The sequence below is a fragment of the Trematomus bernacchii genome, unplaced genomic scaffold, assembly GCF_902827165.1.
Source record: "Trematomus bernacchii unplaced genomic scaffold, fTreBer1.1, whole genome shotgun sequence".
Taxonomy (NCBI): Eukaryota; Metazoa; Chordata; class Actinopteri; order Perciformes; family Nototheniidae; genus Trematomus; species Trematomus bernacchii.
In genome coordinates this window covers 837,739-850,272 of record NW_022987689.1, presented here as the reverse complement: position 1 = coordinate 850,272, position 12,534 = coordinate 837,739, and the positions used below count along the sequence as shown (strand labels likewise).

Here is a 12,534-nt window from a genome sequence, read left to right as displayed (position 1 = left end):
TTAAATGTCCACAAAGCATTATTACACTACAAGAGAAGGAAAATCAGAACTGTGTTTTTGCTGAGTCACAAATAAATTAGCAAGCAATCAGACCAGATTTAAAATAAAAACGAGAAATCACTACTTCACAATCGTTCATTATTCATACTGGGCAATAAGCTGATATTTATCCTCGTTTTAGCGCGTGAAGCCTAATCTCAGCGTCCCCCCTGCTCCTTGTTATCTCCATAACATCATGCATATAGCAGCAGAATTGGCTAATCAGGAGCAGGCTATTACAAGAGCTGGAGTGTTGGAGATAATCATTATCAAGTCGGTACATAAGCCACTGACACCTGAAGAGGGTCGGCCATCAGACTGCAACCCTCCTGAAAGAAACAAACATCATTCAGATAAAACTGTGGCCATGGTTTTCTGGGTAAAAAAAGTTAAATCAATAAAAAAAGTTAAATCATTATTGGAAACAAAGGTTTTAAATATACATTTCTTACGATTTTAAATTATTATTATCATTATTATTAATTATTATTGTTATTATTATTATGTTCGATTGTTGTTTCTTTATTTTTTTGTTATAACGAAACTAATACTGTCCGGGTTGAATATTGTATATTCCTCGCAAGGGGACCAGCAGTATAATTATTATTAATCGAATTCAAATCCAATATGTAAATCTAATTTAATCTAAAACTAGACTGCTTTATTATAATAAGTATTTATATTTTTTGGGCAGCAGTAACGTGAGTTCTTTGAGCCTAGAATTACACACATAGCTACATTTGGGTTTCCTAGTTAATTTATGGTAAAATAATTAGATTACAGGCCTGCGTCTCTTTACGGTGGCTGACAGTGGAGCAGGCCCGCAGTGTTTGACCGTCTGCGGATAAATGTGGAGACAGGGCGGCGTCCTGCCACTTCTCCCCACAGGCTCGGTGTGTCAGAGCAGCACACTTGACATCACTGCGAAAACACCTCATTTATCAACTCGAGGCTCCGCAGCCATGAGCAAGAACTGAGAGGAGTCTAGGGGGGGAGAAAAGAGAAGTAAAAACAACAGGATTTTGTATTCTCGCACCTCCCTGACAACTCACTGAGACGATGGGATGGGAGACAGTAGCGCATGGTTTGGTTACTCCCTCTGATAAAACCGCATCTCCAGAATCTCTCTGGCTGTCAGGAATTTGATCCTAAAGCAGGCCGAGGCCATTAGACCTGCAGAGGAGTGTGGCTGCATGCGTAAATATAATATCTACCCAAAAAGAGCATTATTAAAGTAATAAAGGAACTTGGAAATGCATCCCCAAATCAGATGCAGGGATTTCTATTTATTTACAAACATAAACACACATCTCAGACCATTGTTGTATCTAAATTTAGAAATCCAGAGCAGCAGACATATTGTAGTCCCAGTAGCAGAGACAACAGATCCAGCCATGTCTCAGTGGACTTAACTGCAGCACTGCATGTATCAGCAGCTGCCGTACACAATGTGCTTCCCTCCACAAAGACCCCTCAGTCATTTATATGGACCACACATATACAACAAATTAAAATATAGTAAGTGTAGTGCATGCATCAGCAGCCAGGACAACATATAATAGCAGCAATATGACATGTAATGCAATTGTGGAAGTAGTTCATTGTATGTGTGGCAATAAAGGAAGACATTATAATAATCAATGGTGTATAGTATAACCATTTAAAAATCAAAAGGCTAATCACAATAACAGTATGACTCAAAGTAAAGTAGTAGAATTTTAAGCTGGTGGTAGATTAAGTAAGCCATAATAACAACACATGTAATAAGCAGTTGTAGTGGTAATAAATAATAAAGTAAAATAATTTTAGTTTCGTCAAGAATATTTTTTTAATTTTGCAACATGGTAAAAATAAAAAGACAATAAGAAACCCTGTAGCCTACTAACAACATAAGAAATACTTATAATTAAATGTTGAGTGCAGTTCTTCAGCTTCCATTAGAGATTTAGAATAAAAAAAAGAAGGCCTAGTTCCCCAGTGTGCATGTAATCGTATAATGCAGGGGTGGCAACATAGTAACTTCGAAATATTTTTCAATATAGGAGTGAAATAGCGATTAATCGATGTGTTCAGCATTCTCTGTTTCCAGGGTCAGACTCAGTTAAAGTGGCTATCATTCAATATTATTTACAGGAGCCATGAATCTCCCTTGCAGACTGCCCCCATTGGCTTAGTATAAGACAGATACACAGTAAATGGTGGAGTAGCCTACTCAGTAGTTGTTGTAGTATTATTAGTAATATGAATTAAATGCTGTGTTCCTCAGATCTCTCTGCTGCTCAGCTATCTCCCATCCAGACAATATGTAAACACACACATACCTGCTGAATGGTCGTGAGTGTGATAAACTATTTGTTAACCTCTGTGAACACGCACGAGGTAGCCCTGTAAATGAGTGAATGATTCAATTGACACCTCGCGCTACTTTTGATCACTTCACTCAGCACTATGTATATTCTGGCTGAACGAATCACCGCGGTTCAAAGCGAGCTGGAGAGTTTGTGCTCCTACACAGCTCAAGCCATCTGAATGAAAGCGTCTGACTTAAATAAACTAATTAGCCAAGGGATTTATTGATCGGTGTGGTGAACATATGAGAATAAACAAAGAGGGAGACATTCGCCGGAATCAAGACATTTACTTTAGGAAATTAGAAATAGGCTACGCATAAATGAGGCTTAATTTCACAAGACAATACATTGTAGATTCATATTCCTAAACAGCTCTACACAAACATTAATATCCATTTAATTGGATTAAGCCAGCAGTTATCAATTCAAGTCATCTAAAATGGCATTGTGTTAAAAGCCCAATATAGTTGTTATTGTCAGCTAGTGGTGGAAGTAGCCTATAGGTACTCATACCGAAGTGAAAGTAGAAAAAGAAGAGTGTAACAATACTCCATTAAAAGTAAAAATCCTGCCAAAATCTGCTTTATGTAAAATTGTAGAGGTATTGATAGAACAATGTTTTATGCAGACAAACCCCAATTGCTATATTTTCAATATATTATATGTTGTTGTTGAATCATATTTGTAGTTTTATTGATGTAGTTGGTCCAGCTTGGGGGAATTCTAACTCAGCATTCAGCATTTTATACTGTTAGGTAATTAATAGTGTAATAATTTGTTCTGTTGAAATAACTGGCCATATATAATTATAATTGGGAAAGTGAAACATAAATATAGTGCAGTAAATTGTACAAATTAGGCGAAGTAAAACTATTATAAAATAAAATTGAAGTACCTAAGTTAAGTAACAGTACAATACAATTGTATATTACTAAACGAGAGTAATTTTGTACATTCATTTGGTTAAATGTCACTATTTAAATCAGCAGAATGTTTTGGGGAAATGGCAGTAACTTATTCAACTAAAATTGTAGAGAAAAACAAAAGCCTACAATACAGAAAGATGAAATACAAATATAGCTTAAGACTGGCGACCGATAGCCCTTTAGTTATTTTGTATAAACACATTTGATGAAATAAAAGCAAGACAAAAAATGAGGGGGTGGAGCTTCATCTGTCCAAAACGCAACTGTCGAACACTCTCTTAAACCTGATTACATTTGCAAATTATTATAGCTTTCAGACATGATCAAGTCTCTTTTCTTTCCTCCGTGTTCCTCGGAGTGATTGATTGGAGGAGTTCTAGGCTGGCACCCCCATCGTGTTTTCAGCCTCTTTCTCCTCTTGATTGGTCCTCCTCGTGCAGCCGTAGCCACGGAAGCGCCTCCTCTCATAAACCTCGTCAGACCGCACTAACGTTTCCCATTACTTCCAGGAGAAGCAGCAGCTCACTATTAGGAACTTTGAGTGCGACCTATGGCACACAAATAACAGGTATGTGGTGGAAAGCGACGTATGTCTCTTCTTTTTCCTTCTGACTGTCTTTTCTCCGATATGCCACAGAGCTGCTTTACACTTTTTACGCACAGGACCTATCATCATTTCGGGGTATTGTTTTATCGCTCCAGCCTACCTCTCGGCCCTTATCTGTTTTGGGTCTTATCAAACAGTTATCTCTTTTGCTGTGAAGACATATTGCGTTTTGTTTCCTATCTGTTATGTGTGTGTGTGTGTGTGTGTGTGTAGTTGTGTGCGTGTGTGGGAGGACAGAGATTTGAAGGATCCAGTGCCTCTTAAAGCGCTTGATGGGAGTATGGCAGTCACTGCGTGTTTTATTGGAGATGATACGGAGCTAGTGAATGTACGGTCAAGTCTGTAGTTGGATAGTATTTTTTATGTTTAACTGTGGAAATGTAAGCTGGACTTTAAAAGATGAAAACAAGCCGTGCATCAGAGGTATATAACTTGACGAGTTTATATCCAGATGTTTATAACTTTAAATCCAGTTGTCAATAACTTTGCAACACATGAGTTTACTTTCTTCTAATTTCCTACAATCCTAACAGTTCCAACTTGTTTCTGTTACAGGGTAGACTACTCCCTTACGATTTTTATTAACCCCTACGGTGTATGGAAAGTGCTCCTGGATGGACCTGGGCGAACACAGCTGGTCCATGGTCAAGCGAGAAGTATCCAGCAGCCCAGGGTCGCCGGCTGAGCAGACCTACCTGCCCGGGGACAGCAGGAGGGACGAGCTGAGGACACCTCCGATCGACCTTGACACACTGGGGCACCGCCGCCCCGACGGCAGATCACTACACTCCTACGTTCATTTCGGACACCATAACAACACCCTGACCACTGTCGAGGACATCCCGCTGTTTACGGATTTAGACCAGGGCAGCAAACTCGTCCTCTCCAGCGGAGCGCACAAGGCGAGCTTGCTGGTGGACCCGAGCGACATGTACCAAACACTGGCCATCGCCGCGGCGCAGAGCCAGACTGGATATGATTCCTCCTCTGGTTATATGCACTCCAACCCCAACTCCCCGGTGTATGTGCCCAGCTCCCGGGTGGGCTCCATGATACCCAGCCTCTCTTACCTGCAGGCCAGCGGCCCTGCGCAGCCCAGCCATGCCGTCTCCAGCCACTCGGTCTGGTCGCAGTCCGCCCCGGAGAGCCCTTCATACAGCACCGGGAGCCCGCACACCTCCAGTCGGTTCCACTACCCTCCAAGCCCGCCCATGAATAACGGGAACCCCAGGGACACCTACGGTAACACGCTGAATGTGAGCAGCAGGGATCAGTACGGCCTCTCTCGGCCCCTCAGTGGGACCTACGCGAGTCCATACTCTCCTTATGTTGCACCGCAGCTGACCCAGCTGCCCTCGCCCTGGACCGGGGGACCTTTTGATAACACCATGCTGCACACCCTGCAGAGCAGAGGCGCGCCCCTGATCCGAGGACCCAATGGAGGTAAGAATAGAGGAGGACATATTTGATGGAGTAATGCTGTCAGAGATAATGATTTCATTTCAGACATGCTCATGTGTTTTTATGAAAATAACTGAAACTCCAGTGCACACACAACCAGATCTCATAGAGGCAAGAGGTCATGAGATTAAAAGTAATATTCTACCCATATATTCTAACTATGTTTCAAAATTGTACAGGAATTGGTCCAAAAGGGCATGTGCATGAGAATACGCAAGTTAAAAACAGGCATGTTGTTGTGCGTATAGGCCCATAACTGACATTATGTGTAACCAAATAATTAAACTAAATTAAACTAAACATTTAAAAAATCTAAATTCCCCAAAACATAAATGTAAGCTGCCAGGAAAATGTATTTATAACATGACATCCATGGATCTGATTTAATTTGTTTAAATGTGCTCATGTCAGAGTCACACAGTCCCTTGGGAAGACACTCAGTGGGCAATTTTCATGTTAAAACGTTTTTCTGATGTAAGCCTTATTTTAAATTACAGATATTCTGGACGACATGGGGGAGAGCAGAGAATGCGTAAACTGCGGCTCCATCTCCACGCCGCTGTGGAGGCGCGACTGCACGGGCCACTTTCTCTGCAACGCCTGCGGCCTTTACAGCAAAATGAATGGGCTGAGCCGGCCATTAATTAAACCACAGAAACGGACGGTAAGCACTTAACCGCTCAATTTCCTGCCTAATTGTTCAAACAATGGCTGGAAGTTATCGCCATTGTGTCTGATCCAGAGCAGACATGTATGTCTGCTATAGCTATAATCAATCTGATAGCTTTAGATCAGATTGATTTTTCTTGTGGTCATTATATTTGTGACAGGAATCAGGAGAAATCTAAAAATAATTAAGGACCACATACGTTTGAAATGTTAGTTTTTGCTTACACATTATTGTACCCACAAATATACATTTTTCAGCCAACATTAATTGATTAGAATATTTGCCAAGGAAAATGTCTACAAGTAAATTCTCCATAATTTATTTTAAATCAATTGAAGGTGGTTTCAATACAAATTGAACCACCTATAGCCTGCATGGAGATATTTGTTAACATATTAATCAACCACTCAGTCTGTCACATTGCTTCTGCTCGGTAAATTAATCTGAATGGGTGTGAAAAGGGCTAATCGTTTCCTGGTGCCATTACGTGCATTACGCACAGTTTTACTAGGAAATCTGATGTCTCATAAAGACTCCTTGAAAATACACATCCTGTAAAAAGCCGTGCGTAAATGGAATTTAAATGGAGGGCCTGTATTATTTTTAGGAAAAAGGGTGCAAATGGTCTAATTGTTGTTAAAATAGTGGAGTGTGGCTTTCATTTTTAAAACATTTTAAACTTTTACTTCAGGTGACATACTGCAGTCTTCACAGGTCTATTAATATCATGCTTATCTCTGAAATTGGTTATAATAATTAATTGAATGTTACGATTTTATCATCAGTCAACTTCCAGAAGAATCGGCCTGTCCTGCGCTAACTGTCAAACCAGCACGACCACTTTGTGGCGCAGGAACGCGGAGGGAGAGCCGGTGTGTAACGCGTGTGGGCTCTACACAAAATTACACGGGGTGAGTCCAGATTTACTTTCACATTTATTTAAAACGTATTCTAACGCACTTTCATCAATCAAAGCATCCAAAACCAAAATATTAATTTGTCTCCAAATATGATCAAATCTGCAGGTACCTCGGCCTCTCGCCATGAAGAAAGAGGGGATCCAAACGAGAAAAAGAAAACCGAAGACCTTGAATAAATCCAAGGGATCCTCTGGTAAGTCTCCTATAATGATTGCTCATAAATATGTTTCATGGATAATTATAATCAACATATTGCTTTTTAAAACAATTTGTTCTTAACAATATATTTTATATCTATTCTTTTAGGAAATAACAACTCTGTCTCTATGACTCCCACATCCACATCTTCATCTAATTCCGAAGATTGCTCGAAAACCAGCTCTCCTCCTGGACAGGTGTCAGGGGTAAGACTTGATTTTATTCTCTTTATTTTGATACAATTTAATAAAATATGTCCTGCTCCATTTCAATTTAAAGAATGACATATTTGTATTGTATATGTGTGATGTGGAATGATATTTTATTTTTGAATAACTCAATTCAAATATACCACAATTATAATATGCTAAACTATACTATATTATATAACGCTATAATACTCTACTCAACTATTCTATACTATACTATACTATACTACAATTCACTTAAAAAGTAATTGTTGTCCTTGATGCATCCTCTGGGTTAAATATTTTTGAAATTAATCAAATCTAGAGCATTAGCCATAGCAGGTGTTTTGTTAAAAAGATCACATGCAGATAGACTGATGCTTTGTGGAGCTGACTACTGCTTCTTTATGTGTCACCATGATATTACAGTGAGATGAGCTTCACATTGCTCAGAATCTGGTGCTTTTTTGGGAATCTCAGTCCAAAATGTAAACATGAGTCATATACCAAATGATACCTTTTCTTTGTAACATATGTCTGCTTTGAAAATACAATGAGGCTAACAATGCATATTTGCTTTGCTGCAGGTCAGTTCGTCTGTGCTGTCCAGCTCAGGGGAGGGACCCGGCTCCGGCTCAGCGGTGAAGTACCCGGGACAGGACAGCCTGTACACCAGCGTGGGGCTGTCCCAGTCCTCAGACGTAGCTTCAGTGAGGGGGGAACCCTGGTGCCCCATGGCCTTAGCTTGAACATCTAAATCTTTGGGAGGACAGCAATCCCCGGCCCCCTCTGTCTGGATGCTATGTAGTGTGGAAGTATTCGGGGGGCAATGTTTGTTTCCTGGCTGATGCAAGGAGTCGGACAGAAGGGAAAAGAATGGAGAAGCGACCTTCAGTCACACTGCAAGCTTGAACCGAGCGTGGAATAGCTGGGATTGTTTTCCAGGTTGGTGTGGGGGATCTTGTTGCCTTAAGAAAACAAAGGGAATCACCAGGCCAGATGATCAATCAGGTGGCCTGCTTCGGAGGGTCTCTGGACCTGCCATGGACTCGTATCTCTCCACCCACCATGGCACAGAACCAGCTCTCGTTTCTTAAAATAAAGCCATCATGTACATATTGGATTTCCTCTCTGAAGAAAAAAGCTGTTGATTGGATACCACTGCTTCGTAAAGCGCTATATTCTTTAAGGACTTTTAGATTTTTTGTTTTTGTTTTCTTTCCAAAACTGGAATCATGCCACAAGTGCCAAGACAACTTTTATGAATCAAAAGAAAAAAAATATTTATAAATCTTCCATTGTTGAAAACATGGCTATGATTGTTAATAAAGATATCAATATAGAGTAGAAGTTAAACCATTCTGATGTCTTTTTTCTAATTTTATTTTCTTCATAAGTGGTTGTTTGTAGTACAGTAGTGTTGCACATGTTTTCCACTGAAAGCTCTTACTGTATTTGACTGAAACTAGTTTGGTTTAAACAGGGTATAAATGACTATGTCGTCAAGTGGTTTTGTTTGATCATTTACTGAGAAAAGTGCAAATAATCAACTCTTTCAGACTAATTTCTGATACTGAAATGTTGTCAGCTGTTGGGTAGCATTAAGGTACTATTCTGAAAGCAAAGCTACACAAATGATTTTACATGTAAAGCAGTCGAATGGCTTGTTTGAACAAAGCACACCCAGAATAGCTGTGGGCCTACTGACCTTTATGTTACAAGACATAAACTGCAGAAGAAGACTGTTGGCTGCACTACCTGACTCAATATAAACTGTGTACCTTTCACAATGCAAGCATGTACAATTGCATCATTTTATACCAAAATTAGAGCAAAGCGGAGCATGAGGTCACTTCTGAACAAATTCATGTTACTCTGAAGACTTTGAATAATGGAAATAATGGAATGCAATGACACAGGAGGACATCATATTGAGGTGTTAAAGTGGACCGTTTAAAGTACGAGAAGCTAGTGAGTTATATTACAATGCAATATTTTCATCAGAATACAAGCTCATTTTGGTATTGATTTTGACCACAGATGCATGGGTCACATGCAAAATCGAAATTCAAGAGGTTATTTTTAATTTTCCACGCTGTTCTCCAGCCGTGTTGTGTTGGTGGAGTAAAAAAAAGCCATTTTAGCCCACAACACAATCATGGGTCTATTTAAACCTAAAGGCAATCTGATGAGATACATGTGAAACTTGGCGTAAAGAGGTTTATTCCTTATCTTATCCTATCTAGCAAAACTTGCTTCATCCAAAAAGGGCATGTCATTCATTTAATTCTTCTGAATTAATTTTTTTGAAATATCATGTTTATTTTAGCATCATGTTTTGCTGTTGTTTTTATTTTTTATAACAAATTATTCTATTTAAATTTCAGTCCAATAAATTGTTCTCGTGATGCAAATGATTTACGGTTACCCTGTGTTTTAAAGTAAATAATCAAAGCTGTGGAAGAAACCTTGTTCTTGCATAATATTAATATTACTCGGGCATACTTTTGTGAGGCAATCGGAGACATGCTTTAACTCCCTTTTTCTCCCTGGTGGAAAAAAAACTGGCTTTATTTTCTCAGATGTTTTCATGATTCGGAGTGAAGCACACAAAGAAAAAAAACTAGCTACAGTAATGCAAGGTGAGGATTTCTTGGGGGGAAAAAGAACGTTTTAAAAGCTTCATCTCAGACCTATAAAATGATTGTTGCAGATTTTGATGTCCAGGTTTTTCTGGGTTTGCTTCCACATTCTGCTTATGTTTCATTAAAGCAAGCCTTTTTACTTAAGATTTTTTTTTTCTCTACGGGCCCCAGAAGGCTCAAAGCACAATCCACTTTCCTGTGTCCTCTTGAACCAGCAGCTCAAAGTACCTGTCACAATGTTTACTGTACTTAAGCGAATATGGCCTGTGAGTAATACCACATGAAAAGATTTTAGAGATGGTTAAGATTTATGTCTAGGCTTAGCGTTATCTGTCTGCTCTTTGACATTGATTTAGCTGACTTTATTGAGTGTAGAGGAATGTGCTACACAACAGCCACATCACAGGTTTGGGATGGACATTGTAGTTTGACTTATTTTTTTGTTTTTGCAAAAGATTACACTTTTTGACATTTTATTAGAACAATACACCAAGGGCCATTTGTTTTAGCTAAAGATCATCCACCATAACGTTTTATTTTTCAGTGTTATGTTGAATTTGGCTGCATGTGGCAAATGGAAATGTTTTGCATGTGTTTATTGGCTGCTGGGTGTTATATTAAACTCAATTCACGCACTGAGACCACCAAGCATTAAGACCTTAAGCTTCTTCGCAGATAAATTACCAAACCACCTTCAGATATGTAAATGCAAACTAGTGTTGAACTCAAAACATGGGCAAATATTTATAGGTTTCTGAATTTATGAGGTGGTCCTCCTTGGCACTGTCTGACTCGTATCCATGGTGCTGCGAGGGAGGAAATATAAACACAACAGCGCAGAAATCCTCCCTGCGCTCTTATGTGGATGGATGTTCACAGAGCTGAGGGTCACATCAACCGCCACGTTCACACAGAGTGATGCAAAGGGTAAGCTCACAGTAATGATCTGTATAGTGATGGAAAGTAACTGTGAATGTTGTCACAGAGCTGGGACAATATCTATGGGAGTGGGAATAGTAAGCCATCAAAAACTGGAAAGAGGGGGAAAAGGCAGTTTGAGTTAGACATAGACAGACAACGAGGGGAAGAGCAGAGATCTAGATAGCTGCACAGGGTTGAAAGTCCTCCCAAAGTAAACAACACAAGCTAACAGCAGCAGCAGCAGCAGCAGCACACTACAGACCCCAGGGCTGTTGGCCATGGGGCAGCAGCACACTGAAGCCCGGTGGCTCCCTCCGGAGATGCCCGTTGATCTTTCCATGCTGCCTTTCAAAGGCTGGCCCTGCCTCCGGAAGAGATGGGATCTCTGACTCAGCCCTTTAGGGTTTCCTCGACAGACACGGGGGCACATTCTGAGAGAAACAGCACTTAACAACATGATAGCTGTCCTGCTTGTGGAGTCTTTTCAAGATTTGTAGTTCCATCAAAAGAGCTCTAATGCGACGTGTTTATAAATCATTTACTGGTCTTGGTTATTATTCTTTGATTAAACCGCCCTGTCAGATTCATAGAAAGCAAAAATGTGCTCTCAATAGTATGCCCATACGGCCTTCTCAGTTAGCAAACATATCCATGACTATAGAGGAAAGAATAAAGGCACCTCCTCCACCCGGTCATAAATAATATCTTACAGTTGAATCACAGGAAGTTTGTGGCAAACACAAGCGTGAAATAATCCCCCGTCAGAGAGAAATAAAAACTAATCATGAGAAACTCACCCCTCATCCTCTCTCTAATACAAATACAGCAGTTAAAAATGACACTGACATTTGGAGATTACATCACTATGTATAATCAGCATTACGAACAGAAACAGTGGGAGTGTGTTCAGGGAAGGTTGGGTGTTGGACCAAGTGACACTTCTGGATGAGTGAAGTGCTTTGTCAAGAATGCCAGGAAGTTGTAATAGGAATAGGGCCCAATAGGAGGAGATGGCTGAAAGAACATGAACATACAAAACTTAAGAGCTTAATTATTATTTAAAAAGGAAAAGTCAACAGATAAATGGGAACAAAAAGTAATGGGAACGTACATAACTGCAAACAATTTATACATTATATTAGATTTTTTTTAAATGAGTAATGAGCAATAGTTTATTATTAAAAAGATTGGTCATTCGGAGTACTATGCTTTTCATACCTTTGTCCCAACTTTAAAAACTGTAAATCTCCCTTTCTAAAACTCACTGGACTTATTTGAATTTAAGTTAACATGAATGCAGAGATTGCTGTCGATGCTGAAAAAATACTGACTTGTGAGCCACCATGATTTAATTGTGTACCTTATAGTGTAAACTATGAAATGTAAACTGTATTTAATGTGGATGAGTCCCAAAATGGTGCTGCAGAGATCCAGATGCTGTAGAGAAGTAACACCCATGTATATTTCCACCTTCAATATGTTAGCGTCTGGCGCTGCACGCACAGTAAATATAGCTCTATTCTGATGTGCAAATAAAGGGATTGAATGCCTGACCTGCCAGTAAAACTGGTCACATTTTGTGTTTGTTTAATCTGTTGTTCCTCCTAA

General features: G+C 39.7%; 1 protein-coding gene across 2 annotated transcripts; it reads left to right on the top strand.

Annotated features, from left to right (window-relative positions):
• The first annotated feature begins 3,804 nt into the window (after nucleotides 1-3,804).
• Nucleotides 3,805-10,649, top strand: gata6 (GATA binding protein 6). Of its 2 annotated transcripts, none has more exons than XM_034138037.1 (7): nucleotides 3,805-3,884; nucleotides 4,479-5,366; nucleotides 5,882-6,048; nucleotides 6,840-6,965; nucleotides 7,080-7,167; nucleotides 7,281-7,378; nucleotides 7,948-10,649. In XM_034138037.1, exons 2-7 carry the CDS (start codon nucleotides 4,538-4,540, stop codon nucleotides 8,107-8,109), a joined length of 1,470 nt encoding a protein of 489 aa, XP_033993928.1. In that variant the 5' UTR covers nucleotides 3,805-3,884; nucleotides 4,479-4,537; the 3' UTR covers nucleotides 8,110-10,649. The 2 variants fall into 2 exon arrangements, with proteins under 2 accessions (XP_033993928.1, XP_033993929.1); XM_034138038.1 differs by lacking the exon at nucleotides 3,805-3,884 and adding an exon at nucleotides 4,191-4,346.
• Nucleotides 10,650-12,534: the final 1,885 nt, after the last annotated feature.